The 25,506-nt window shown below is 47.9% G+C and overlaps 1 protein-coding gene across 1 annotated transcript in view; it reads right to left on the reverse strand.

The window, feature by feature from the left end:
• KLHL4 (kelch like family member 4) overlaps positions 1-25,506 on the reverse strand; it is a 206,746-nt gene that overhangs the window by 16,147 nt on the left and 165,093 nt on the right. Inside the window, exons 7-8 of the mRNA XM_040442447.1 lie at positions 20,372-20,596; positions 17,034-17,196 (exon numbers count right to left, since the gene is read on the reverse strand). Coding sequence (XP_040298381.1) covers positions 17,034-17,196; positions 20,372-20,596 — 388 coding nt within the window. The remainder of the gene's footprint in view (positions 1-17,033; positions 17,197-20,371; positions 20,597-25,506) is intronic.

Consider the following 25,506-nt stretch of genomic DNA (forward strand, 5'->3'; position numbering starts at 1 on the left):
AGTCACATGGCCAGTGATGTCACGTTCATCAGTCAAATGGCCAGTGATGTCACATTCATCAGTCACATGGCCAGTGATGTCACGTTCATCAGTCACATGGCCAGTGATGTCACATTTATCAGTCACATGGCCAGTGATGTCACATTCATCAGTCACATGGCCAGTGATGTCACATTCATCATTCACATGGCCAGTGATGTCACATTCATCAGTCACATGGTCAGTGATGTCACCTTCATCAGTCACATGGCCAGTGATGTCACATTCATCAGTCACATGGCCAGTGATGTCACATTCATCAGTCACATGGCCAGTGATGTCACATTCATCAGTCACATGGCTTTAAGATACATTTATAAAAAACTGGAGAATCCCTTTTGGGTTTTTAGAGCTGCTTCTGGGCAGCCTGTGTTGACTCATGAGGTGGAGTAGTCTTTAGTGCTGCCCTGGCTTTCCTCTGCCGCTCTTTTAATTACTAGAAACTGTGCAAATCTGCTCATCTGGTACCCGCTAGTCTCAAAAAGCTGGAGTCACCATCAGGCGCTGGATTACCGGAGTCCATGTTTCCGCAGTGACGGGATTTACTGCGTCGGGGCTGGAGAAAGTTATTTTGGCGCGAGACCTTGGAGAGTGCGCCAGCCATGGTGGTAACCTCAGAGGGGCACCAGATGGGTGAAGTACATTCCGTAGTATAATGAGTGGTCAATTTACTGACGCCTTCCCCGCATACAGATGTCCCTGGCGACCGTTTCGTATATTTGGCGGTTTCCTATGTTAGAAGCAGTGATGAATGGCGGGTGATTGTGATATTGTTCTGTATACACTGGAGCGGGAGCGAGACGACACAAGTGCACATTCAGTCCGCAGCTGCTCACAATGGGCGCATGTGATCTGCAGCTCTGAGGGAAAATAAAATCTGCTGTCATTGCGTTTCCGGAAAACTGCTTAGCGCAGGAATCTTCAGCCATTATTAAATAACCTCCTATATTTATCGCTGCCGCGGACTCCACCGCAGCGGGAGGATTCCACCATCTGATATGCCGGAGGGAGTCAATTAAAAGTGGAAATATTTGGCATCTGGTCCTTAGAGGGCTGGCGTCAAGTCTTCTAAAAAAGAAGCTCTACTCTTCAACTTAAGACACCTGCTTCTTGTCAGTGAATGGGGAATGGCCCACAATCCACTCATGGCGTATTTGTCACAGCTGGGGATCTGTTATAATGCATCAGTGAAGACCAGGGATCAGCAACCTTCGGCACTCCAGCTGCCGTAAAAACTATAACTCCCAGCATGCAAACATGCTTGGCTGTTGTTAGGAGTTGTAGTTTCTGAACAGCTGGCGTGCCGTAGGCTGCTGATCCCTGGTATAGACAATCCTATGGGAGCTAAACTAATCTCTCTCCTGCCTTAAACTACTACCTCACACAGCTGAAGGTTTGTTGCAGTGTATCAGGGTGAGTTAAAGACGGCAGCCAAAGCACAAAATTCTCTTCTGTCTTTGGCTATAGACTATTAGCTCTTTCAGAAAGTGATACATTGTAACAAGCCCATCAGCTGTGTGAGCAGTAAGGCCTTATTCACACGTCAGTGTTCGGTCAGTGATTTCCATCAGATGTAGGTCTAAACACAGAACAGATGCCGATCGTGAACAATTACTTCATCATGAAACGCAATTCTTTGTAATTAGCGCTTGCAATGAACGGTGATTGCGCCGCCCCCGTCATTGAACCCCTTAGGTGCCACATTCATCACTGATCGCGGCAACTGAGATGAACATTGTGGGCTTTCAGGGGTTAATCCGGTGTAAAATAAAAAAATACTCACCTTATCCACCCTATTGCGTAGAGGCTGCCGTGGCCATCTTGATTTAAGACACCGCGCTGTGGCCTGTACGCAGCAAATGGATGAGGTGAGATTTATCTTTTCCCTCCATTTCAGGGAAAATCGATTAGTTAAGACAAAGCACAAGGAAATTCGACTCAGCAGCGAATCGAATTTTCCCAAAAATCCGGATCGAAGTCCACTTCAGATACTTCAATTCACTCAAACCCTACTGATGATGTCACCATGCCCGGCCAGCACGATGACGTGGTGATGTCACACGTCAGCAATCGCGAGATTTGGTGCATTTTCCTCAATCAAGATGGCCATGGCGGCCTCTCCGGGATCAAATAGATGAGATATGTTTGTTTTTTTACCGCCATTTCAGGAAAAATGGATTTTGAAATCACAAAGCGCCAAGAAATTCAGATTCGTGGCCAATTGAATTTTTCCTGAAATTTGGATTGAATTCCACTTTGTCAAATTCTATTTGCACGCCACTAATTGTGAGCCAAAACCGGGAGCGGAGCCTCCAGAGGAAACGGAAGGATTTCCTCCTGTTCCGTGTTCAGATTCGCACCTGGTTTTAGCTCAAAATCACTGATGGTAATAACTGAGCAAATAACTGAAGTGTGAACTCAGCCTAACGAGTTGGCAGCACTTGTTCCTGGCTCTTTTTTCTACAGTTTTGCGGCACATTTCTTCTTCGGATGCGCAGGATTCCTGAGTTCATCTGTTTAGCTGAAAAGGATTTGCATCCAGTATTTCTGCTCTGACTTCTCAGGTGAGCGCCTGCCTTTACATCAGTACGGTATAGCTGTATATGGCGCTCTGCTCTAATGTTTTCTACACCAGTATTTCACCACTAGGTGTCAGCATTGTCCTAAGATCCATCCTGATCCATCCCAGGAACTGCCCTTGTAGCAGTCGATGGAACCACCATCAGTCCAGTGGTTGCTAATGTTGCCGTTACATCTCTGATCCCATTTGCTCCAGTGACACATTGTCAGTGTTTTGCAGAAAAGTGTCAATTGTTTTTTTGTTACAAACAGACCAAAATAAACAAAAGCAACTTGTGAGATCTGAAGGGTTAACTAGATGTTACATAGTATACCAGTTAGGGATGAGCGAATCGACTTCGGATGAAACATCCGAAGTCGATTCGCATAAAACTCTGTTTCAATACTGTACGGAGCGAGCGCTTCACACACTACTATTATTATTATTATTACTACTATTATTATCCCACCTCATCCCTAACCTCAGCACAGGGTTTATCCCACTCATCTCTTCTTTCCATTCAATCTTCCCCTCTGCTTTTAAACACGCTACCATTACACCCATCCCTAAAAAGCCTTCACTTGACCCATCTTCTTTGTCCAGTTATCGCCCCATATCACTTCTTCCGTATGCCTCAAAGCTACTTGAACAACATGTCCATTGGGAACTGTCCTCTCACCTCTCCTCCGGCTCCCTCTTTGACCGCCTATAATCTGGCTTCCGACCCCAACACTCAACTGAGACTGCCCTCACCAAAGTCACCAATGACCTACTGACAGCCAAAACCAAGAAACAATACTCTGTCCTCCTTCTCCTTGACCTGTCCTCTGCCTTCTCCATTACTGTGTCCTCCTTCTCCTTGTCCTGTCCTCTGCCTTCTCCATTACTGTGTCCTCCTTCTCCTTGTCCTGTCCTCTGCCTTCTCCATTACGCTGTCCTCCTCCTCATTGATCTGTCCTCTGTCTTCTCCATTACTGTGTCCTCCTTCTCCTTGACCTGTCCTCTGTCTTCTCCATTACTCTGTCATCCTCCTCATTGATCTGTCCTCTGTCTTCTCCATTACTGTGTCCTCCTTCTCCTTGTCCTGTCCACTGTCTTCTCCATTACTGTGTCCTCCTTCACCTTGACCTGTCCTCTGCCTTCTCCATTACTGTGTCCTCCTTCTCCTTGACCTGTCTTCTGCCTTTGACACTGTTGACCACTCCCTTCTGTTGCAAACTCTCTCATCTCTTGGCATCACTGACCTGGAACGGCACGGACAGCCTTCAATATAAATGCCTATTCTTGTCCACAAAGCGAGGACAAGAATAAGACATGCTATATTTTTTTTAGCTGGGCCACAGAACGGAGCAACGGATGCGGACAGCACACGGAGTGCTGTACGCATCTTTTGCGGCCCCATTGAAGTGAATGGGTCCGCATCCGGGCCGCCAATACAGCGGCTCGGATGCGGACCCACACAACGGCGATGTGCATGAGGCCTTATGCTGACGACACACAGATCTACCTCTCTGGTCCAGACATCACCAACTTACTATCCAGAATCCCACAATGTCTATCTGCTATATCATCCTTCTTCGCCTTTCGGTTTCTAAAACTCAACATGGATAAAACTGAATTCATCATCTTCCCCAACAGACCTATCTATCACGATCAATGGCTGCGCACTCTCCCCGGTCAACCAAGTCCGCTGCCTCCTTGAAGTGACCTTGGATTCTGCCCTTTCCTTCCGACCGCACATCCAAGCCCTTTCCACCACCTGCCGCCTCCAACTCAAAAATATCTCCCGCATCCGCGCTTTCCTTAACTTTGAATCTGCAAAAATGCTTGAACATGCCCTCATCATCTGCCCCCTAGACTACTGCAACGCTCTCCTCTGTGGCCTTCCATCTAGCACTCTCGCACCCCTCCAATCTATCCTCAACTCTTCTGCCCGACTAATCCACCTCTCACCCTGTTACTCCTCTGCCTCTGCAGCGTACTCAAGTTAGGGTTAATAGTGTTCCTGGGTGTTGTAGTGCAATTGTGACCACTAACCTGAGACAGCTGACTCTCTGCAAGGGCAAGTAGTGAAAGGTAGTGTTCGTGACGCCAGTGCCAAGTAACGGTGGCCCACCGTTTGCTGATAGCAGGAATAACTGAGGAACCACGCAATGGTAAAACAGAACTTGAGCTTTACTGGACTTTTTTTGTAGTCATCATACAGGGACATAGTTGGAAACGCAGTTCCGTTGAAGACAGTTGATTTCGGTACATTTAATGCAGGCAATATATAGCAAGGTGATCTCAGAGGGTGAAAAAACAGGACTTGCAGTACAGGCGGCTTGCACTCTATTCCTGACTGATCCTGGAACATGGAAACTATTCTCCAAGGTCCGATGCCCTAGCTCTGGCGTATATCCTTGGGACTGTATTCATCAAGTACCTCCTCTGCTGTCTTTAGTACCTCTTGCTTTACTAGACTTGTCTCTGCCTCCCTCAGTTTCTTCAGGCTGGTTAACTGTGGTGTTCCTGCTTCTGCAAATATGGACTCAGGAGGGGAACCTTCTCCTTGGATCTGGAAACCGGTTACAGGGACTGCAATACCCTCTCCTAGTCTGCAGGCTCTAGGCCTGCTCTGCTCTCACAGGCCCATGGCCTGGCCTTTTCTCAGACACGGTCTAAAACTAACTTTCCCTTCCCTGACTGGGCCTTATATAACCTAGGGCTCCCTATCTCCCTCTAGTGACTTAGAGCTGGAATGACATCCCTAGCAGGCCTGCGCATGCAAATTTCACAGTAACAGGGAAGTACATAGCATTACATTATGAAGATGACTTATACCAACCTCCCCATAAATAAGGGGAAACGACAGCACCACCAGTGACCCTTCTGTAGTGACGGGCATTACAGCTCCCGTACACTACACCTCTCCCCTCTGCCATTCCCTTCACTGCCTCCCCATTGCCCAACGAATTCACTTCAAAGTACTAACAAATACATACAAGGCTGTCCATAACCCGTCCCCTCCCTACATCTCTGAGCTACTTTCCCGATACACCCCCACACGCACTCTCCGATCCTCACAAGACCTCCCTCTCTCCTCTTATCGCCTCTTCCCACAATCACCTCCAGGATTTCTCCCGTGCATCCCCCATACTCTGGAACTCGCTACCCCAACATATCAGACTCTCACCGACAGTGGAATCCTTCAAAAGAAACCTGAAAACCCACCTCTTCAGACAAGCCGACAACCAGTGACCCTGCTGCCTCTATACCGCCATGACCAACTTCACCCGCACCTACTGTGTCCTTCTCCCATACCATGTAGATTGTAAGCCTCACGGGCAGGGCCCTCTCTCCTTCTGTACCAGTCTGTAACTCGTCCTGTTTATGATTAGTGCAATGGTCTGTATTATGTATGTGCACCGCTTATCATATGTACAGCGCTATAAAAATAATAATATTAGAATGTATTGGCTCAGATGAGCCAAAGTTATTACTTCATGAAGACTCATGAGACTTTGGGTAATAATTAAAAAAATTAATTTCTACTGTAAAAAAACTTTTTCCGAACTCGGGTTCAGTTCCAATGTACCACTTGGAGCCGCACCCGAGTTTGGGAAATGTTTTTTTACAGTACAAAATAATATATGAAGTTATTATTAAAGGTCTTGCGAGACTTCGCGAAGTAATAACTTTGGCTCATCGAATACTGCACAGAGCGCTCGCTCGCTCCGTACAGTATTCTGACTAAGTATTATGAGCATCGACTTCGGATGTTTCATCTGAAGTCGATTCGCTCATCCCTAATTATAACCTTGCCTGTCTTAGGCCTTATTCACACATCCATGTAGGTGATGAAATCTATAATAAGAGGGTCAGTGATTCAACCATGAAGATTTCCGTGAAGAATCCGTGTTTAGGGCTCATGCACACGGCTGTGTTTTGCGGTCTGCAAATCGCAGACACTACACAGCTGAAAATGTATTTTCAGAGCACCTCCTATAAATGGTCTGTAAAACATGGACAAAACACGGATGGTGCCCAAGTCGGGTCCCTGTTTTTCCATGGACCCATACGATATAATGAGGGTGATGGTTCCCTAAACACAGATACAAATAGAGCATGAATCCGTGCTAAAACCACAAACCCACAGAGCGTGCTAAAACACGGATGTGCGAACACACCCATTAAATGAATTTGTGCACGTGTGGTTTCTTTGGAGAACATGGACAGCAGCACACATCCGTGACTTAGGCCGGGTTTACTTATTTTTTACATTTTCTGATCCATCAATAAAAGTCCTGCATGCAGAAGAATGGAAAAATAAAGGGGGATGTGAACCCGGCCTTACTGATATGTGAATAAGGCCTTAGAGGGGATTAGACGGGTGCAGCTGATTATCCAAGGAGAGGAAGAGCAGCAATTAAACGGAAAAAGTATAATATTTTTATTTCTTTGGCACAACTTGGCCGTTCCATGATATGCATGTAAAGAAGGTTACAAGCTCCTCTTCCATGAGACGATGTGATCCTGAGTCTTGAGTATTTAAGGGCACCTGTGGAACGTGCTATCTTCCATCTTCAGTTCAGAGTGTGAGCTGGACCCTGGGGAAGCTACTTGATACCTCCGAGGGTTTTTCATTTGCTGTTATTTTGTTTTTATTTTTGCTCAAAATAAATATAAACGTTTTTTTCGCCAAAAACAGAGTGAAGACTTTTTACAACAGCAAATACACCCAGATCTCAACAGTGCTTACTATGATGGACTGCCAGGAGGACCAGCAAGAGGGATGGAGAGGAGTCTCCACGTGAAAGACAAGAAGATGATGTCTGGAGCACGAACGGCTCAAAGAGAAACTGCACAAGAGGAAGAGACTGCAGAGAGCAGCCTCGATTTACTAAGGTATCTGCGCCGACACTCTCTCTAAAAAGTGGTGCAAATCGGAAGCATTTTGTTGCAACTCGGATTCTGCATTGTAATTCTGAGTGAAAGTGAAGATCCTTGGAAATGGATGGATGAAGTGGTTGTGACCAAAGATACGCTGTTTTGCACCAAAACGTGCTACAATGCATGAAGCTCTCTGTTAGGCCTCTTGCACACGACCGCATGGCTTTTTCAGTATTTTGTGGTCTGCAAAAAATACAGATGACGTCCGTGTGGATTCCGTATTTTGTGGAACGGAACAGCTGGCCCCTAATAGAACAGTCCTATCCTTGTCCGTTATGCGTACAATATGAAGGAGTAAAGGTGTACTCCGAAACGCGTCTGGTATGAACTAAGTCACTCACAAATATCTCTGCTCTTTAGACAATTAGATTTTTAAACAAAAAAAAACGCTTCACAATATTTTTTCCCCTCTCTCCCGAGAGCCACGAGATTCCGAATCTACAGCTGGAGGTACTGTAGTGATATCAGCAGCCGGCGAAACTTCTCTAATACCGCCGAGATTTGGACTCAACATTTGGCATTTTAAGATAGAAACTACTCACAAGAGAGATACAAGAGTGGAGGTAAGACGCTAAGTGCCGAGGACCACGTGGGACGCCACGGCAGACAGCGTTTCTTTCACTTACCCGCAACAAACAGTGAGTAACTTGCAACAACTCTATATGCCGGTATATGCATATAATAACGAAAAAACATGGCTAATATCTATTGAAGATTACCAAAGATTTGGAAAGAGTCATTTATTGGTCCAAACCAACAAAGGACATATGTTCCGTCCTGCGACATTCTGCTATACTGCGTAACTCACTGCGGTAACGCAACTACTGTACATGCTGCAGTAAAACACATCAAGGATATTTATACAACTCAGCATAATATGTTAATAAACAATCTTTAAAAACAAGATTAGATACATTTAAATATGTTGTATGAAACAACATAAAGCCTCATGCACACCACCGTGCCGCTTTTTGTGGTCCGCAAACCGCAGATCCGCAAAAAACAGAAGCCGCACGTGTGCCTTCCGCAATTTGCGGAACGGAACGGGTGGCCCATTAGAAATGTAGAAATGCAAAATGGACAAGATTAGGGCATGCTAGATTTTTTGGGCCGGGCCACGGAACGGTGCAACGGATGTGGACAGCACACAGAGTGCTGTCCGCATCTTTTGCGGCCCCATTGAAGTGAATGGGTCCGCACCCGAGCCGCATGTCTACGATGGGCGGATCTGCAAAAAACGGAAGCCGCCCGTGTGCCTTCCTCTATTTGCGGAACGGGCGGCTTCCGTTTTTTGCAGATCCGCGGTTTGCGGACCGCAAAAAACGGCACGGTCGTGTGCATGAGGCCTAATTAAGAGTCATATGCAGGAGTAGTTTTCCATTCATTAGTGGAAGTCATTAGTGGATGTTACTTTTTTTCAATATCTTAGATCACTGATGTTATATATTTTCAGTTTATATATTTTTACTCTTTGTATTTTTAATAAACTTTGATCTTTTATTCATACGGCCCCGACTGTTAGAGCGCCAATCTACATTTTTGACTTAATTCTTTGATCAGGATGTATCAAAAGATTAGAGCACCTTCCCATAGTAGGAAGGGGTGAGCCGTCCTTTAATTTTTCTTTAATAATAGGACATGGTCTAACAGAACGGAAAAATGGAAATACGGAAACGGAAGTCATATGGAGTACCATCTATTTTTTTGCGGATCCATTGAAAAGAATGGTTCCGTAAACGGAACGCAAAAAACGGAACACAAACGGAAAAAAAAAACGTTTATGTGCAAGAGGCCTTAAAGTGTGAAAACGAATAGTTCTATGGAGTAACATAAAAGGGTCTGCATCAAATGTATCATCAGCCGGGGCCCCTGTGATAGATCTGGTGCAGGACTAGACCCCGCTATAAGGAGGTAATGTATCATCAGCCGGGGCCCCTGTGATAGATCTGGTGCAGGACTAGACCCCGGTATAAGGAGGTAATGTATCATCAGCCGGGGCCCCTGTGATAGATCTGGTGCAGGACTAGACCCCGGTATAAGGAGGTAATGTATCATCAGCCGGGGCCCCTGTGATAGATCTGGTGCAGGACTAGACCCCGGTATAAGGAGGTAATGTATCATCAGCCGGGGCCCCTGTGATAGATCTGGTGCAGGACTAGACCCCGGTATAAGGAGGTAATGTATCATCAGTCGGGGCCCCTGTGATAGATCTGGTGCAGGTCTAGACCCCGGTATAAGGAGGTAATGTATCATCAGCCGGGGCCCCTGTGATAGATCTGGTGCAGGTATAGACCCCGGTATAAGGAGGTAATGTATCATCAGCCGGGGCCCCTGTGATAGATCTGGTGCAGGACTAGACCCCGGTATAAGGAGGTAATGTATCATCAGCCGGGGCCCCTGTGATAGATCTGGAGCAGGTCTAGACCCCGGTATAAGGAGGTAATGTATCATCAGTCGGGGCCCCTGTGATAGATCTGGTGCAGAACTAGACCCCGGTATAAGGAGGTAATGTATCATCAGCCGGGGCCCCTGTGATAGATCTGGTGCAGAACTAGACCCCGGTATAAGGAGGTAATGTATCATCAGCCGGGGCCCCTGTGATAGATCTGGTGCAGGTCTAGACCCCGGTATAAGGAGGTAATGTATCATCAGCCGGGGCCCCTGTGATAGATCTGATGCAGGACTAGACCCCGGTATAAGGAGGTAATGTATCATCAGCCGGGGCCCCTGTGATAGATCTGGTGCAGGTATAGACCCCGGTATAAGGAGGTAATGTATCATCAGCCGGGGCCCCTGTGATAGATCTGGTGCAGGTCTAGACCCCGGTATAAGGAGGTAATGTATCATCAGCCGGGGCCCCTGTGATAGATCTGGTGCAGGACTAGACCCCGGTATAAGGAGGTAATGTATCATCAGCCGGGGCCCCTGTGATAGATCTGGTGCAGGACTAGACCCCGGTATAAGGAGGTAATGTATCATCAGCCGGGGCCCCTGTGATAGATCTGGTGCAAGACTAGACCCCGGTATAAGGAGGTAATGTACCATCACCCGGGGCCCCTGTGATAGATCTGGTGCAGGACTAGACCCCGGTATAAGGAGGTAATGTATCATCAGCCGGGGCCCCTGTGATAGATCTGGTGCAGGTCTAGACCCCGGTATAAGGAGGTAATGTATCATCAGCCGGGGCCCCTGTGATAGATCTGGTACAGGACTAGACCCCGGTATAGGGAGGTAATGTATCATCAGCCGGGGCCCCTGTGATAGATCTGATGCAGGACTAGACCCCGGTATAAGGAGGTAATGTATCATCAGCCGGGGCCCCTGTGATAGATCTGGTGCAGGACTAGACCCCGGTATAAGGAGGTAATGTATCATCAGCCGGGGCCCCTGTGATAGATCTGGTGCAGGTCTAGACCCCGGTATAAGGGGGTAATGTATCATCAGCCGGGGCCCCTGTGATAGATCTGGTGCAGGTCTAGACCCCGGTATAAGGAGGTAATGTATCATCAGCCGGGGCCCCTGTGATAGATCTGGTGCAGGACTAGACCCCGGTATCAGGAGGTAATGTATCATCAGCCGGGGCCCCTGTGATAGATCTGGTGCAGGACTAGACCCCGGTATAAGGAGGTAATGTATCATCAGCCGGGGCCCCTGTGATAGATCTGATGCAGGACTAGACCCCGGTATAAGGAGGTAATGTATCATCAGCCGGGGCCCCTGTGATAGATCTGGTGCAGGACTAGACCCCGGTATAAGGAGGTAATGTATCATCAGCCGGGGCCCCTGTGATAGATCTGGAGCAGGTCTAGACTCCGGTATAAGGAGGTAATGTATCATCAGCCGGGGCCCCTGTGACAGATCTGGTGATGGTCTAGACCTCTGTATAAGGAGGTAATGTATCATCAGCCGGGGCCCCTGTGATAGATCTGGTGCAGGTCTAGACCCCGGTATAAGGAGGTAATGTATCATCAGCCGGGGCCCCTGTGATAGATCTGGTGCAGGTCTAGACCCCGGTATAAGGGGGTAATGTATCATCAGCCGGGGCCCCTGTGATAGATCTGGTGCAGGTCTAGACCCCGGTATAAGGAGGTAATGTATCATCAGTCGGGGCCCCTGTGATAGATCTGGTGCAGGACTAGACCCCGGTATCAGGAGGTAATGTATCATCAGCCGGGGCCCCTGTGATAGATCTGATGCAGGACTAGACCCCGGTATAAGGAGGTAATGTATCATCAGCCGGGGCCCCTGTGATAGATCTGGTGCAGGACTAGACCCCGGTATAAGGAGGTAATGTATCATCAGCCGGGGCCCCTGTGATAGATCTGGTGCAGGTCTAGACCCCGGTATAAGGGGGTAATGTATCATCAGCCGGGGCCCCTGTGATAGATCTGGTGCAGGTCTAGACCCCGGTATAAGGAGGTAATGTATCATCAGCCGGGGCCCCTGTGATAGATCTGATGCAGGACTAGACCCCGGTATAAGGAGGTAATGTATCATCAGCCGGGGCCCCTGTGATAGATCTGGTGCAGGACTAGACCCCGGTATAAGGAGGTAATGTATCATCAGCCGGGGCCCCTGTGATAGATCTGGTACAGGACTAGACCCCGGTATAAGGAGGTAATGTATCATCAGCCGGGGCCCCTGTGATAGATCTGATGCAGGACTAGACCCCGGTATAAGGGGGTAATGTATCATCAGCCGGGGCCCCTGTGATAGATCTGGTGCAGGACTAGACCCCGGTATAAGGAGGTAATGTATCATCAGCCGGGGCCCCTGTGATAGATCTGGTGCAGGTCTAGACCCCGGTATAAGGGGGTAATGTATCATCAGCCGGGGCCCCTGTGATAGATCTGGTGCAGGTCTAGACCCCGGTATAAGGAGGTAATGTATCATCAGCCGGGGCCCCTGTGATAGATCTGGTGCAGGTCTAGACCCCGGTATAAGGAGGTAATGTATCATCAGCCGGGGCCCCTGTGATAGATCTGGAGCAGGACTAGACCCCGGTATAAGGAGGTAATGTATCATCAGCCGGGGCCCCTGTGATAGATCTGGTGCAGGTCTAGACCCCGGTATAAGGGGGTAATGTATCATCAGTCGGGGCCCCTGTGATAGATCTGGAGCAGGTCTAGACCCCGGTATAAGGAGGTAATGTATCATCAGCCGGGGCCCCTGTGATAGATCTGGTGCAGGACTAGACCCCGGTATAAGGAGGTAATGTATCATCAGCCGGGGCCCCTGTGATAGATCTGGTGCAGGTCTAGACCCCGGTATAAGGAGGTAATGTATCATCAGCCGGGGCCCCTGTGATAGATCTGGTGCAGGACTAGACCCCGGTATAAGGAGGTAATGTATCATCAGCCGGGGCCCCTGTGATAGATCTGGTGCAGGTCTAGACCCCGGTATAAGGAGGTAATGTATCATCAGCCGGGGCCCCTGTGATAGATCTGGTGCAGGACTAGACCCCGGTATAAGGAGGTAATGTATCATCAGCCGGGGCCCCTGTGATAGATCTGGTGCAGGTCTAGACCCCGGTATAAGGAGGTAATGTATCATCAGCCGGGGCCCCTGTGATAGATCTGGTGCAGGACTAGACCCCGGTATAAGGAGGTAATGTATTATCAGCCGGGGCCCCTGTGATAGATCTGGAGCAGGACTAGACTCCGGTATAAGGAGGTAATGTATTATCAGCCGGGGCCCCTGTGATAGATCTGGTGCAGGTCTAGACCCCGGTATAAGGAGGTAATGTATTATCAGCCGGGGCCCCTGTGATAGATCTGGTGCAGGACTACACCCTGATATAAGAAGGTAATGTACCATCAGCCGGGGCCACTGTGATAGATCTGGTGCAGGACTAGACCCCGGTATAAGGAGGTAATGTATCATCAGCCGGGGCCCCTGTGATAGATCTGGAGCAGGTCTAGACACCGGTATAAGGAGGTAATGTATCATCAGCCGGGGCCCCTGTGATAGATCTGGTGCAGGACTAGACCCCGGTATAAGGAGGTAATGTATCATCAGCCGGGGCCCCTGTGATAGATCTGGTGCAGGTCTAGACCCCGGTATAAGGAGGTAATGTATCATCAGCCGGGGCCCCTGTGATAGATCTGGTGCAGGTCTAGACCCCGGTATAAGGAGGTAATGTATCATCAGCCGGGGCCCCTGTGACAGATCTGGTGCAGGTCTAGACCCCGGTATAAGGAGGTAATGTATCATCAGCCGGGGCCCCTGTGATAGATCTGGTGCAGGACTAGACCCCGGTATAAGGAGGTAATGTATCATCAGCCGGGGCCCCTGTGACAGATCTGGTGCAGGTCTAGACCCCGGTATAAGGAGGTAATGTATCATCAGCCGGGGCCCCTGTGATAGATCTGGAGCAGGTCTAGACCCCGGTATAAGGAGGTAATGTATCATCAGTCGGGGCCCCTGTGATAGATCTGGTGCAGGACTAGACCCCGGTATAAGGAGGTAATGTATCATCAGCCGGGGCCCCTGTGATAGATCTGGTGCAGGTCTAGACCCCGGTATAAGGAGGTAATGTATCATCAGCCGGGGCCCCTGTGATAGATCTGGTGCAGGTCTAGACCCCGGTATAAGGAGGTAATGTATCATCAGCCGGGGCCCCTGTGATAGATCTGGTGCAGGTCTAGACCCCGGTATAAGGAGGTAATGTATCATCAGCCGGGGCCCCTGTGATAGATCTGGAGCAGGTCTAGACCCCGGTATAAGGAGGTAATGTATCATCAGCCGGGGCCCCTGTGATAGATCTGGTGCAGGTCTAGACCCCGGTATAAGGAGGTAATGTATCATCAGCCGGGGCCCCTGTGATAGATCTGGTGCAGGTCTAGACCCCGGTATAAGGAGGTAATGCATCATCAGCCGGGGCCCCTGTGATAGATCTGGTGCAGGTCTAGACCCCGGTATAAGGAGGTAATGTATCATCAGCCGGGGCCCCTGTGATAGATCTGATGCAGGACTAGACCCCGGTATAAGGAGGTAATGTATCATCAGCCGGGGCCCCTGTGATAGATCTGGAGCAGGTCTAGACCCCGGTATAAGGAGGTAATGTATCATCAGCCGGGGCCCCTGTGATAGATCTGGAGCAGGTCTAGACCCCGGTATAAGGAGGTAATGTATCATCAGCCGGGGCCCCTGTGATAGATCTGATGCAGGACTAGACCCCGGTATAAGGAGGTAATGTATCATCAGCCGGGGCCCCTGTGATAGATCTGGAGCAGGTCTAGACCCCGGTATAAGGAGGTAATGTATCATCAGTCGGGGCCCCTGTGATAGATCTGGTGCAGGACTAGACCCCGGTATAAGGAGGTAATGTATCATCAGTCGGGGCCCCTGTGATAGATCTGGAGCAGGTCTAGACCCCGGTATAAGGAGGTAATGTATCATCAGTCGGGGCCCCTGTGATAGATCTGGTGCAGGACTAGACCCCGGTATAAGGAGGTAATGTATCATCAGCCGGGGCCCCTGTGATAGATCTGGTGCAGGTCTAGACCCCGGTATAAGGGGGTAATGTATCATCAGCCGGGGCCCCTGTGATAGATCTGGTGCAGGTCTAGACCCCGGTATAAGGAGGTAATGTATCATCAGCCGGGGCCCCTGTGATAGATCTGGAGCAGGTCTAGACCCCGGTATAAGGAGGTAATGTATCATCAGCCGGGGCCCCTGTGATAGATCTGGTGCAGGTCTAGACCCCGGTATAAGGAGGTAATGTATCATCAGCCGGGGCCCCTGTGATAGATCTGGTGCAGGTCTAGACCCCGGTATAAGGAGGTAATGTATCATCAGCCGGGGCCCCTGTGATAGATCTGGTGCAGGTATAGACCCCGGTATAAGGAGGTAATGCATCATCAGCCGGGGCCCCTGTGATAGATCTGGTGCAGGTCTAGACCCCGGTATAAGGAGGTAATGTATCATCAGCCGGGGCCCCTGTGATAGATTTGGTGCAGGACTAGACTCCGGTATAAGGAGGTAATGTACCATCACCCGGGGCCCCTGTGATAGATCTGGTGCAGGACTAGACCCCGGTATAAGGAGGTAATGTATCATCAGCCGGGGCCCCTGTGATAGATCTGGTGCAGGTCTAGACCCCGGTATAAGGAGGTAATGTATCATCAGCCGGGGCCCCTGTGATAGATCTGGTGCAGGACTAGACCCCGGTATAAGGAGGTAATGTATCATCAGCCGGGGCCCCTGTGATAGATCTGGAGCAGGTCTAGACCCCGGTATAAGGAGGTAATGTATCATCAGTCGGGGCCCCTGTGATAGATCTGGAGCAGGTCTAGACCCCGGTATAAGGAGGTAATGTATCATCAGTTGGGGCCCCTGTGATAGATCTGGTGCAGGACTAGACCCCGGTATAAGGAGGTAATGTATCATCAGCCGGGGCCCCTGTGATAGATCTGGTGCAGGTCTAGACCCCGGTATAAGGGGGTAATGTATCATCAGCCGGGGCCCCTGTGATAGATCTGGTGCAGGTCTAGACCCCGGTATAAGGAGGTAATGTATCATCAGCCGGGGCCCCTGTGATAGATCTGGAGCAGGTCTAGACCCCGGTATAAGGAGGTAATGTATCATCAGCCGGGGCCCCTGTGATAGATCTGGTGCAGGTCTAGACCCCGGTATAAGGAGGTAATGTATCATCAGCCGGGGCCCCTGTGATAGATCTGGTGCAGATCTAGACCCCGGTATAAGGAGGTAATGTATCATCAGCCGGGGCCCCTGTGATAGATCTGGTGACGGTCTAGACCACGGTATAAGGAGGTAATGTATCATCAGCCGGGGCCCCTGTGATAGATCTGGTGCAGGACTAGACCCCGATATAAGAAGGTAATGTATCATCAGCCGGGGCCCCTGTGATAGATCTGGTGACGGTCTAGACCCTGGTATAAGGAGGTAATGTATCATCACCCGGGGCCCCTGTGATAGATCTGGTGACGGTCTAGACCCTGGTATAAGGAGGTAATGTATCATCAGCCGGGCCCCTGTGATAGATCTGGTGACGGTCTAGACCCCGGTATAAGGAGGTAATGTATCATCAGCCGGGGCCCCTGTGATAGATCTGGTGACGGTCTAGACCCCGGTATAAGGAGGTAATGTATCATCAGCCGGGGCCCCTGTGATAGATCTGGTGACGGTCTAGATTGCTGATCTAGATTTACGCCATCTTGAAAATTAGTAAATCCCAGTCAATGACTGCACAGGAGGAAGAGACTGCACAGGAGGAAGAGACTGCACAGGAGGAAGAGACTGCACAGGAGGAAGAGACTGCCCCCGGTACCGGATTTGCTCTTACAATACTTTTGCCTGTGATTCTTCTATCAGTGAGTCCTGCTCTGGAGGCAGCAGATTACTGCTGTCACTGCATTGTGAGAAGTCCTTCTCTGCTGCCTCCTATAAATCCATCCTCTGTATCCAGATCACTATCAGGCGCATCCAGCATCCCGCCGATAAAACATGAGACCGGCTGCCATAAATCTCCTGCACTCACTTGTTATTCAAAGCTGCCACCCCGACCGTACTCCTGGGTGTGGACATACTGGCCACGTAATTCCACTGCCGAGCCTGCGGGTCCCAGCGCTCCACTGTGTTCAGGTAGCTCCATCCATCATGGCCGCCTACGGCATACATGGGACCTTCCAGCACGGCCACTCCTGAAAAGACAAGTGTTACCAGTACCAGAAACCAGCGGCAGCGCGTTGTATGATACACAATGGGCTCCCCAGCCGTCCGCCCCGGCGCGCAGCCTCATCAGTTACTCTTCTTATATCGACACTGATGGATTTACATCCTGTGAAGACATCTGAGATATTAATTGTATATTTCCCAAAATAGCAGCTCCGGAAAACCGCACGCTCTGCGCTGACTGACGGAGGCGAGCGCGGCCCAGAGGTCACAGGGACCTTCTGCTGAGCTGGAGAGTTTTACATTCAGTGAGATCAGATGGATACAAAGTAACTGCCAAAACATTAGCACTTCCTGCAAAGAGAAACAATGTAACCAACGAGCAAGTCAGTGAGATCTCCAAAACCGGAAGGCAGCCCTGAGAAGGCACCATACATGGTAGGCTCAGGCTATTTTCACACTAGCGGCATGGACGTTCGGCAGGCTATTCCATTGGGTGAACATCCTGCCGCTAGGGACCGCGTGCCTCCGGACTGCCGCTCTGTCCCCCATTGACTATAATGGGGGCGGGGGCGGAGTTCCAGCGAGGCACGGCAGCGCAGGGCAAGAGGCTGCCGGAATAAAACTACAACATGTCCGACATTTATTCCGGCAGCCTCTCGCCGTGCCTCGCCGGAACTCCGCCCCCATCTTGGATCCGTTTTGCTCCGCACCACATCGCGGACAGAAAACTGCTGCTTGCAGGATTATTCTGTCCGCGATGGGGACGCAACCAAAAGGAACGGAATGCATCCTGCAGTGTTCCGTGTAGTTCACTTTTGTCCCCATTGACAATGAATAGGGACAAACCGGAATCGTTTTCTTCCGCGATCGAGATCCTATAATGAAAGGGAAAGCGCGAGTGTGAATGTATCCCTAGATACACAGCTCAGCAGGCAGTATCACACATGGCAGGCTTAGATACACAGCTCAGCAGACTGTATCACACAGGATAGGATTAGATACAGGGCTCATCAGACAGTATCACACAGGATAGGATTAGATACACAGCTCAGCAGGCAGTATCACACATGGCAGGCTTAGATACACAGCTCAGCAGACTGTATCACACAGGATAGGATTAGATACAGGGCTCATCAGACAGTATCACACAGGATAGGATTAGATACACAGCTCAGCAGACAGTATTACACAGGATAGGATTAGATACACAGCTCAGCAGACAGTATCACACAGGATAGGATTAGATACACAGCTCAGCAGACAGTATCACACAGGATAGGATTAGATACACAGCTCAGCAGACAGTATCACACAGGATAGGATTAGATACACAGCTCAGCAGACAGTATCACACAGGATAGGATTAGATACACAGCTCAGCAGACAGTATCACACAGGATAGGATTAGATACACAGCTCAGCAGGCAGTATCACACAGGATAGGATTAGATACACAACTCAGCAGGCTGTATCACACAGGATAGGATTAGATACACAGCTCGGCAGACAGTATCACACAGGATAGGATTAGATACACAGCTCAGCAGACAGTATCACACAGGATAGGATTAGATACACAGCTCAGCAGACAGTATCACACAGGATAGGATTAGATACACAGCTCAGCAGACAGTATCACACAGGACCGGATTAGATACACAGCTCAGCAGACAGTATCACACATGATAGGATTAGATACACAGCTCAGCAGACAGTATCACACAGGATAGGATTAGATACACAGCTCAGCAGGCAGTATCACACAGGATAGGATTAGATACACAGCTCAGCAGACAGTATCACACAGGAGAGGATTAGATACACAGCTCAGCAGGCAGTATCACACATGGCAGGCTTAGATACACAGCTCAGCAGACTGTATCACACAGGATAGGATTAGATACAGGGCTCATCAGACAGTATCACACAGGATAGGATTAGATACACAGCTCAGCAGACAGTATCACACAGGATAGGATTAGATACACAGCTCAGCAGACAGTATCACACAGGATAGGATTAGATACACAGCTCAGCAGACAGTATCACACAGGATAGGATTAGATACACAGCTCAGCAGACAGTATCACACAGGATAGGATTAGATACACAGCTCAGCAGACAGTATCACACAGGATAGGATTAGATACACAGCTCAGCAGACAGTATCACACAGGATAGGATTAGATACACAGCTCAGCAGGCAGTATCACACAGGATAGGATTAGATACACAACTCAGCAGGCTGTATCACACAGGATAGGATTAGATACACAGCTCGGCAGACAGTATCACACAGGATAGGATTAGATACACAGCTCAGCAGACAGTATCACACAGGATAGGATTAGATACACAGCTCAGCAGACAGTATCACACAGGATAGGATTAGATACACAGCTCAGCAGACAGTATCACACAGGACCGGATTAGATACACAGCTCAGCAGACAGTATCACACATGATAGGATTAGATACACAGCTCAGCAGACAGTATCACACAGGATAGGATTAGATACACAGCTCAGCAGGCAGTATCACACAGGATAGGATTAGATACACAGCTCAGCAGACAGTATCACACAGGATAGGATTAGATACACAGCTCAGCAGGCAGTATCACACAGGATAGGATTAGATACACAGCTCAGCAGACAGTATCAGAAAGGATAGGATTAGATACACAGCTCAGCAGACAGTATCACACAGGACAGGCTTAGATACACAGCTCAGCAGACAGTATCACACAGGATAGGATTAGATACACAGCTCAGCAGACAGTATCACACAGGATAGGATTAGATACACAGCTCAGCAGACAGTATCACACAGGATAGGATTAGATACACAGCTCAGCAGACTGTATCACACAGGATAGGATTAGATACACAGCCCGGCAGACAGTATCACACAGGATAGGACTTGATACACAGCTCAGCAGACTGTATCACACAGGATAGGATTAGATACATAGCTCAGCAGGCAGTATCACACAGGACAGGATTAGATACACAGCTCAGCAGACAGTATCACACAGGATAGGATTAGATACACAGCTCAGCAGACTGTATCACACAGGATAGGATTAGATACACAGCTCGGCAGACAGTATCATATGGTTAGACACATAGCTCAGCAGTCGGTATCACAGGTGATCGGATTAGATACAGCACGTGTCTCCACTTGTCCTTCTGCTCTTACCCAGTCCATGTCGGTGGGTTGACATTGGTGGCATTATTGTCCACACTTTGGTGATGGGGTTGAAGCACTCCACAGTATTTGATGTCTTCAGTCCGTCTCTTCCTCCGACCACATAGAGCTTGTTGTCAATCACGGCCACCCCAAACTGCAGACGCCGGCCGTTCATGGTGCTGACCTGTATCCAGCTGTTTGTCCTCAGGTCGTACTTCTCAATTGTTGTGGCCCCTACAATACAGAAGAAGCTGCCATCATTGAGTGCACGAGCGGAGCTGAAATCAGGTGTAATCCTGCGGCTCTGCTCCTCCTGCTCACTCTGCTGCTCCTCTGTGTCCCAGCTGCTCATACACGGGAGATAAGGTCTCGGCTCCTGATTGTTACCCAGAGTAAGACGTGCCCGTGAGCACTTAGGGTTCGGCCCACGCCGTCAGGTTCCTGATGCAGCTTTGGAAGCCAAAATCCTTAGTGGATCATAAGAGGAGAGAAGGTATAAAGGACAGATACGACTTCTCCTGACCGTGTGGCCGCTGCCCTAAGGCACATGTTGCAGATTTCGTGAGGTTTTCCTGCACTGATTTTCATGCAGCAAAAAACACAACCTGTCACATCACCAGCAAAGTGAATGAGATTTGACTAATTTCATGTACACGTTTGCCTATATTTTCTGTGTGGAAATTGAGCTGCTATGCAGATTTTAAAATCCGCAGCATGTCATTTCATTGTGCGACTCTGCACCTTCTGTATAGTGGTTTTCCCTATAGATTTCAGGCTGATCAAAAACAGCATAAAGAACTGCTCAAAAAAGCACCAAAATTGAGATAAATAGTGCAGATTTATGTACAGTTTTCCTTCATTTTTCATGCTGATTTTCTTAAAATCTGGACTGTGTGCAGGTACCCTCATGTAGGAGAGAAGCGTGATAGACCCTCAAGCACTGATTGTCTCCAATGTGGGATCAGGGAAGTAAAAAGTGGTGTCAGTATAATTGCCGCAGGACCCGCAGCTCATAGACATAAAAGATCATTACCGAAACAATAAGAGCAAATCCTCTCTGCAGCTTTCTGTCTGTTCTTTACTGCCCGACCTTTCCTGAGTAGTTGCCACAAACATTTACTTTTCTCTGTATACAATCTGCTTACTATTCTACAGATATAACTTGATATTTCTGATCAATATTTTGCAGTTTACAAATGTAATTTATCTCCCCCAAAAGCATAGTACTTATCCTGCTGCAGTCACTGTGTACAGACATTACTTATCCTGTACTGATCCTGAGTTACATCCTGTATTATACTCCAGAGCTGCACTCACTATTCTGCTGGTGCAGTCACTGTGTACATACATTACTTATCCTGTACTGATCCTGAGTTACATCCTGTATTATACTCCAGAGCTGCACTCACTATTCTGCTGGTGCAGTCATTGTGTACATACATTACTTATCCTGTACTGATCCTGAGTTACATCCTGTATTATACTCCAGAGCTGCACTCACTATTCTGCTGGTGCAGTCACTGTGTACATACATTACTTATCCTGTACTGATCCTGAGTTACATCCTGTATTATACTCCAGAGCTGCACTCACTATTCTGCTGGTGCAGTCACTGTGTACATACATTACTTATCCTGTACTGATCCTGAGTTACATCCTGTATTATACTCCAGAGCTGCACTCACTATTCTGCTGGTGCAGTCACTGTGTACATACATTACTTATCCTGTACTGATCCTGAGTTACATCCTGTATTATACTCCAGAGCTGCACTCACTATTCTGCTGGTGCAGTCACTCTGTAGATACATTACTTATCCTGTACTGATCCTGAGTTACATCCTGTATTATACTCCAGAGCTGCACTCACTATTCTGCTGGTGCAGTCACTGTGTACATACATTACTTATCCTGTACTGATCGTGAGTAAAATCCTGTATTATACTCCAGAGCTGCACTCACTATTCTGCTGGTGCAGTCACTCTGTACATACATTACTTATCCTGTACTGATCCTGAGTTACATCCTGTATTATACTCCAGAGCTGCACTCACTATTCTGCTGGTGCAGTCACTGTGTACATACATTACTTATCCTGTACTGATCCTGAGTTACATCCTGTATTATACTTCAGAGCTGCACTCACTATTCTGCTGGTGCAGTCACTGTGTACATACATTACTTATCCTGTACTGATCCTGAGTTACATCCTGTATTATACTTCAGAGCTGCACTCACTATTCTGCTGGTGCAGTCACTGTGTACATACATTACTTATCCTGTACTGATCCTGAGTTACATCCTGTATTATACTCCAGAGCTGCACTCATTATTCTGCTGGTGCAGTCACTGTGTACATACATTACTTAACCTGTGCTGATCCTGAGTTACATCCTGTATTATACTCCAGAGCTGCACTCACTATTCTGCTGGTGCAGTCACTGTGTACATACATTACTTATCCTGTACTGATCCTGAGTTACATCCTGTATTATACTCCAGAGCTGCACTCACTATTCTGCTGGTGGAGTCACTGTGTACATACATTACTTATCCTGTACTGATCCTGAGTTACATCCTGTTTTATACTCCAGAGCTGCATTAACTATTCTGCTGGTGGAGTCACTGTGTACATACATTACTTATCCTGTACTGATCCTGAGTTACATCCTGTATTATACTCCAGAGCTGCACTCACTATTCTGTTGGTGCAGTCACTGTGTACATACATTACTTATCCTGTACTGATCCTGAGTTACATCCTGTATTATACTCCAGAGCTGCACTCACTATTCTGTTGGTGCAGTCACTGTGTACATACATTACTTATCCTGTACTGATCCTGAGTTACATCCTGTATTATACTCCAGAGCTGCACTCACTATTCTGCTGGTGGAGTCACTGTGTACATACATTACTTATCCTGGACTGATCCTGAGTTACATCCTGTATTATACTCCAGAGCTGCACTCACTATTCTGCTGGTGCAGTCACTGTGTACATACATTACTTATCCTGTACTGATTGTGAGTAAAATCCTGTATTATACTCCAGAGCTGCACTCACTATTCTGCTGGTGCAGTCACTCTGTACATACATTACTTATCCTGTACTGATCCTGAGTTACATCCTGTATTATACTCCAGAGCTGCACTCACTATTCTGCTGGTGCAGTCACTGTGTACATACATTACTTATCCTGTACTGATTGTGAGTAAAATCCTGTATTATACTCCAGAGCTGCACTCACTATTCTGCTGGTGCAGTCACTGTGTACATACATTACTTATCCTGTACTGATCCTGAGTTACATCCTGTTTTATACTCCAGAGCTGCACTCACTATTCTGCTGGTGGAGTCACTGTGTACATACATTACTTATCCTGTACTGATCCTGAGTTACATCCTGTATTATACTCCAGAGCTGCACTCACTATTCTGTTGGTGCAGTCACTGTGTACATACATTACTTATCCTGTACTGATCCTGAGTTACATCCTGTATTATACTCCAGAGCTGCACTCACTATTCTGCTGGAGCAGTCACTGTGTACATACATTACTTATCCTGGACTGATCCTGAGTTACATCCTGTATTATACTCCAGAGCTGCACTCACTATTCTGCTGGTGGAGTCACTGTGTACATACATTACTTATCCTGGACTGATCCTGAGTAACATCCTGTATTATACTCCAGAGCTGCACTCACTATTCTGTTGGTGCAGTCACTGTGTACATACATTACTTATCCTGTACTGATCCTGAGTTACATCCTGTATTATACTCCAGAGCTGCACTCACTATTCTGCTGGTGCAGTCACTGTGTGCATACATTACTTATCCTGTACTGATCCTGAGTTACATCCTGTATTATACTCCAGAGCTGCACTCACTATTCTGCTGGTGCAGTCAGTGTGTGCATACATTACTTATCCTGTACTGATCCTGAGTTACATCCTGTATTATACTCCAGAGCTGCACTCACTATTCTGCTGGAGCAGTCACTGTGTACATACATTACTTATCCTGGACTGATCCTGAGTTACATCCTGTATTATACTCCAGAGCTGCACTCACTATTCTGCTGGTGGAGTCACTGTGTACATACATTACTTATCCTGGGCTGATCCTGAGTTACATCCTGTATTATACTCCAGAGCTGCACTCACTATTCTGCTGGTGCAGTCACTGTGTACATACATTACTTATCCTGTACTGATCCTGAGTTACATCCTGTATTATACTCCAGAGCTGCACTCACTATTCTGCTGGTGCAGTCACTGTGTACATACATTACTTATCCTGTACTGATCCTGAGTTACATCCTGTATTATATTCCAGAGCTGCACTCACTATTCTGCTGGTGCAGTCACTCTGTACATACATTACTTATCCTGTACTGATCCTGAGTTACATCCTGTATTATACTCCGGAGCTGCACTCACTATTCTGCTGGTGCAGTCACTGTGTACATACATTACTTATCCTGGACTGATCCTGAGTTACATCCTGTATTATACTCCAGAGCTGCACTCACTATTCTGCTGGTGGAGTCACTGTGTACATACATTACTTATCCTGGACTGATCCTGAGTTACATCCTGTATTATACTCCAGAGCTGCACTCACTATTCTGCTGGTGCAGTCACTGTGTATATACATTACTTATCCTGTACTGATCCTGAGTTACATCCTGTATTATACTCCAGAGCTGCACTTACTATTCTGCTGGTGCAGTCACTGTGTACATACATTACTTATCCTGTACTGATCCTGAATTACATCCTGTATTATACTCCAGAGCTGCACTCACTATTCTGCTGGTGCAGTCACTCTGTACATACATTACTTATCCTGTACTGATCCTGAGTAACATCCTGTATTATACTCCAGAGCTGCACTCACTATTCTGCTGGTGCAGTCACTGTGTACATACATTACTTATCCTGTACTGATCGCGAGTAAAATCCTGTATTATACTCCAGAGCTGCACTCACTATTCTGCAGGTGCAGTCACTCTGTACATACATTACTTATCCTGTACTGATCGTGAGTAAAATCCTGTATTATACTCCAGAGCTGCACTCACTATTCTGCAGGTGCAGTCACTCTGTACATACATTACTTATCCTGTACTGATCCTG

The sequence above is a fragment of the Bufo bufo genome, chromosome 8 (genome assembly GCF_905171765.1).
Source record: "Bufo bufo chromosome 8, aBufBuf1.1, whole genome shotgun sequence".
Lineage (NCBI taxonomy): Eukaryota > Metazoa > Chordata > Amphibia > Anura > Bufonidae > Bufo > Bufo bufo.